Source organism: Kryptolebias marmoratus, linkage group LG15 (assembly GCF_001649575.2).
Source record: "Kryptolebias marmoratus isolate JLee-2015 linkage group LG15, ASM164957v2, whole genome shotgun sequence".
NCBI classification, from domain to species: Eukaryota; Metazoa; Chordata; class Actinopteri; order Cyprinodontiformes; family Rivulidae; genus Kryptolebias; species Kryptolebias marmoratus.
Window position 1 is genome coordinate 28999818 of NC_051444.1, and position 5349 is coordinate 29005166.

The 5349-nt window shown below is 41.3% G+C and overlaps 1 protein-coding gene across 1 annotated transcript in view; it reads right to left on the minus strand.

Moving 5' to 3' along the window:
• Positions 1–1371: 1371 nt before the first annotated feature.
• Positions 1372–5349, minus strand: part of ndufs3 (NADH:ubiquinone oxidoreductase core subunit S3) — a 10000-nt gene continuing 6022 nt past the window's right edge. Inside the window, exons 4-7 of the mRNA XM_017435009.3 lie at positions 4928–5077; positions 3027–3152; positions 2776–2895; positions 1372–1673 (exon numbers count right to left, since the gene is read on the minus strand). Of these exons, the coding sequence (XP_017290498.1) occupies positions 1503–1673; positions 2776–2895; positions 3027–3152; positions 4928–5077 (567 nt within the window). The 3' untranslated portion in view covers positions 1372–1502. The remainder of the gene's footprint in view (positions 1674–2775; positions 2896–3026; positions 3153–4927; positions 5078–5349) is intronic.

Here is a 5349-nt window from a genome sequence, read left to right on the forward strand (position 1 = left end):
TGCAATCACTCGGTATTGCTACATCCACCACAACTGCTTTCCTCTGTTGTTTATCCACCACCACAATGTCCGGTTGGTTCGCCATTACCATTTTGTCTGTCTGGATCTGGAAGTCCCACAGGATCTTAGCTCGGTCATTCTCCACTACCTTAGGTGGAGTCTCCCACTTTTACTGTGGGACTTCCAGTCCATACTGGGTACAGATGTTGCTGCACACTATTCCAACCACTTGGTTATGGGGTGAGTGACACAGTGGCACAGCAATTAGAGCTGTCGCCTCCCAGCAAGAAGGTTGCAGGATTGCTTCCTGACCTGGGGCCTTTCTGGGTGGAATTGGCATGTTTTCCCTGTGCACACATGGGTTTAATCCAGGTACTCCGGTTTCCTCCCACAGACCAAAGACATGCATGTTAGGTTCATTGGTAACTTTAAATTGTCCCTATGTGGGAGTGTGAATGGTTGTGTGGCTCTGTGATGGACTTGTGATCTGTCCAGGGTGTACCCTGCGTCTCGCAAAGTGACTGCTGGAGGTAAGCACCAGCTCCCTACAACCTGGAAAGATGGATAGTTATGGCGTTCCTTGTGCGCTTTGCCTGCCTGCATCTTATGTCCTGCTGTTATGCGCTAGACTGTCTCAGGGGCATCTTTACACAACCCCCATCTTGGGCCCTGTCTGGTATGATAGACTCCGGCCTCTATTGCTCTTGTGCTGCCTTGATTAGAGCCTCTGTGCTGTCCTTCAGTCCAGCCCTTTCTAGCCACTGCTAGGATTTGTTGATATCAGCCACTTCCTACCAGTGGTACATGTTGTGCAGGGGCTTATTCCATGATTATTACTCTTGTTTTGTTTCTTTCACATTGTGTTTCTGCTGCTTGAAACATTTACTTAGCAGATCATCAGTGGGGTGAAACACTCCATGCATTGTGAAGAGCTTTAGTTTAGTTTTTTAGCTTGATATCAGTGGGTTTCATCTCCTCCTTTGGCCATGTTATTATACCAGCAGGGTATCTGATGACTGGCACTGCATATGTGTTGATGGCTCAGACTTTGTTCTTACCATTTAGCTGGCTCTTCAGGACCTGCCTTACTCTCTGTGGGTACTTACTTGTGGGTGACTTCCTCGCAGCCTCATCCTGCGGTATACCAAGGTATTTGTAGCTGTCCTGCACATCTGCAGTGTTGCCTTCAAGGTAGTTCAACCCCTTCAATTATGATTACCTTGCCTCTCTTGGGTACAATTCGACTGTACCTATCCAGTCATATGCAGCCTTTCGTTTTACAAGCTATAGTTTTGATCATGAAGAAAAATGTTTTTTCTTTAATCTCCAACTGTAAAAGATTTACTTAAAAAGAACAAACACAACAACAAATAAACATTTGAAGACTTTTTATTAGTATGTTTTATTTACATAAATATTTCAAGTGAGGTTTAGCTGGAGTCCCAGAATAACACAAACATACATGTTGATGATGAAGCATGTGTGGACTGAACTGAAGGACATCACTTCTTCTCCGGGGCATTTTCACCAGCCTCCAGTTTGGGTGCAGGTTCTTTGAGCTCTCGGTGTGCAGGGAACACCTCCCAGGGCGTGTTCAGGTCAAACTTCCTCATCTCCTGCGCCAGCTCTATGGGCTCCACCACCAGACGCTTCACCTCGTCATCATAACGCACCTGCAGTCATTTAATTTATTAAAACAAACAAACAAACAAAAAAAACTTAAGGCTTGTGGAAACTCTGGCCAAGTCCCTCTACCCACAGCAAGCAGGTCTGGCTTATTGCCAGCAAAATGAACTAAGCCCCTCATTTGGCTAGCCATTAGCCTAGCCCGGACAAAGACTTTTACTCCATACTCTTAATTAAAGGAAGTTTTTTTCTTTTTTTAAACCAATTTTAAATTTCTGGCAAGTAATAGTAACAGTTAAAAAACTTGAGTCATTAAAAGAGAAGTACAGTTGGATGTCATCTGCATATAAATGGTAGGAAACTTTAATGAATGAATTAATAATCTGTCCAAGAGGGAAAATCTGTAATTGCAAACAAAAGTTTCTGAACCAAATATGAAGTTTTGTTTTTCTGATGCATCAAATACTTATGTCATGCAATAAAATGCAAAATAATTACTTAAAGATCATACAATGTGACTTTTCTGGATTTTTGTTTTAAATTCCGTCACTCAAGTTGAAGAGTACCTATGATAAAAATTAAAGACTTCTACATGCTTTGCAAATGGGAAAACCTGCAAATTTGACAGTGTATCAAATACTTGTTCTCCCCACTGTACATTGTGTGACGTCTTTATTTAAAACTTTACCATTAACTTTGTTTGGCTGTTACCAAAATATCTCATAAACGAATGGCCAGATTTAAATGAAACTCTCTGATGAACATTTGGAGGCATCGTAATTCTTGATGGCCGCCACAGCTAATCGACCTTTGTACACACAAAAATGGCTGTCACTTAATCAGATTTGCAGATACTGAGCTAAAGTTTAATGTGATAATAGCTGAGAGTCATTAAAAACATACTGAGTGCTAACAGATCTTGCAAGAACTCAATATGAGGTTGCTCGTGCCATTTACAAGGTTTGAGTAAAACAACAACTTTGTCCCTTCTCATCAAAAAATTTAGTTTAAAATGTTTGCATGAAGGATGGCAGCAGATATGTATCACTTCAAGGAATGCTAGGCCTAAGTTTATGGCTTCAAAGAGTAAGCAATAAAAAAGGGGAAGAAAATACTTCATTCTTCCATTCAGGTGATGTCAAAACTCACCTCTACGTATCCAGACAGAGGGAAGTCCTTCCTCAAGGGGTGACCCTCAAAGCCGTAGTCTGTCAGGATGCGCCTCAGGTCAGGGTGGTTGGAGAAGAACACCCCGAACATGTCCCACACCTGTTTGGATGCAGTTTTACTTGGTTTGCTTCAGAGAATTAAATGAAACAGCTTAAACGTTTCTCGTAATTTAACACAGCTCTGATGGTGGATTGTTGGAAACTGTAGTGGATCTGCAGAGTGTGACTCACCTCCCTCTCGTACCAGTTGGCAGCGAAGTGGACGGAGACAGCGGAGTCTAACGGCGTTAACTCGTCTGTGTACGTCTTGACACGAATACGGGAGTTGTAGCGCAGTGACAGCAGGTTGTACACAATCTGAAAACCAAACACAGGATCAGTACAAAATGTTTTTTCAGAGAAAATACCCGACGCTGATTTGCAACAAGTGGACTGTTCTTGTTTAGAATTAAAAACGCTTCTGACATTTTCAGATTTGTTGGCAGTATGCCACACAGTGGATGATGACCCTGCTGCTACTTGAAAATTCCACCAGAACGTGAATGATCTTTTCAACGTTTTGACGAGGTCTTCAGGCGTGTATTAAAAATACAGTATGATGGTAGTTTGATACAGAATTTATAATAAACTATCCACTGTGAAGGGGACTTTAACATTCAAAAATTGAAGCTCTGTACACAAAACAAGAAGAATGAAGTATAATGCCCTTTCCTTCTGTTGTAGCTTAAAGGCTTGTGACCTTGGAGGTATGGGAATTTACAGGATTCAGTTCTGTGTTCATTGTAGTCCTGAGATTTTAGGTGAACGTTCTACTGCTGGGAGTGGGTAAAGAAATTAACTCACCTGTTTAGAGTTGCTTATGGCTAAATTAGGGTTAGAGTGCAGGTTTTTGATGTCTTCGATGTTTTTCTCTTTCTTACTGTTTATTCAATGTCACATGCTGTTTTTATTTTGTTTTTTAATTAAGTAAAGCACCTTGAAATGCCTTGCTGCTGAAATGTGCTATACAAATAAAATTTGATTTTGATTGAATGAACTTGTTTTTTTTTAAAGGGTACAAATTTAATTTCAACATATGATTCATTCGTTCATTCATATTCTATGTTCTGTAGCAATAATATACAAGTTTGTAAGATTGATAAATCATTGCATAATGTTCTAATTTACATTTTCCACATATATGCAGGTAAAAAAAAAACACCATGGGAATGTCCTGCCATCATACCACTCATGAAAGGGATGGGTTTTGTATTCCTGAGATGAATGTGTTTTGGAGCAAAATGTGCTTATCAACCGTGAAACAAAAGTAAAAGACCCTATGAAGATGATGCTGAAGCTGGTCCGAGAGTTTTATTATCCACAGTGAAATGAGTCCTGTACTGACATGAACTGAAAGGCCACTAAGCGTGGAAGAAGTTAGTATTTTGAAAGCAACATTAAAAAGCCAGTTTACGGTTTGCAAATGACCACATAAACAAAGACATTAATTTCTGGAGACATGTCCTGTGGTCTGATGCAAGTAAAACTGAACTGTTTTACCATAATGACCATTGTTACATTTGGAAGAAAAAGGGGGAAGCCTGAAAGCCTGAAAACCTGAAAACACCATCCCAACTGTAAAGTACGGGGGTGGCAGCATCAGGTTGTGGGGGTGAACAACAGGAGGGACTGATGCACTTCACAAAATAGATGGCATCATGAGGATAGAACATTATGTGGAAATACTGAAGCAACATCTGAAGACTTCAGCCAGGAAGTTAAAGCTTGGATACAGATAGGTCTTTAAATGAACGATGACCCGAAGCATTCTGACAGATTAGTTAGAAATGTTTTGGAATGGCCATCACAAAACCCTGATCTCAGTCACATAGAAAGTTTGTGAGCAAAACTAAACATGTGTGTGAGCAAGTAGGCCTACAAACCTGACTCAGTTACAGCAGTTCTGACAGGAGGAAACGGACAAAACCCCAACAAACTATTGTGAAAAGTGGTGGAAGGAAACAGAAAACATTTGACCCGTCATACGGTTTAACGGCCTAAAGCTAAACTTCAACATAAAATTTTCTTCACATTTAGCAAACATCTTAACACTAATACAGTGTGAAATGATGTGTGTGTGGTGTCCTAGCTACCTCGAAGCGGTTCTGTCGTGTTGGAATGTCCACAGCCGTCAGGTCGATCATGTTCCTGAACTGGGCGTTGGTGTGGTCCCTCAGGAAGGTCAGGATGGGAATCACTCCATTAGGATGGATCATCACCTCCAGCTCATTAAAACTTGTCACCTACATAAACACATAATTTCAAATCATCTCCATCTTTTTGAACATTAAAAATTTACTGTAAATGTAGGTTTCTCCCTGGGCTGCCACCTTATCGTGGTGGAGGGGTTTGAGTGTCCCAATGATCCTAGGAGCTATGCTGTCAGGGGCTTCATGCCCCTAGTAGGGTCACCCAAGGCAGACAGGTCCTAGGTGAGGGGCCAGACGAATTGCAGCCCAAAGACCCCTTATGATGAACATAAATATTGGACACAGTGTTCCCTCGCCCGGACGTG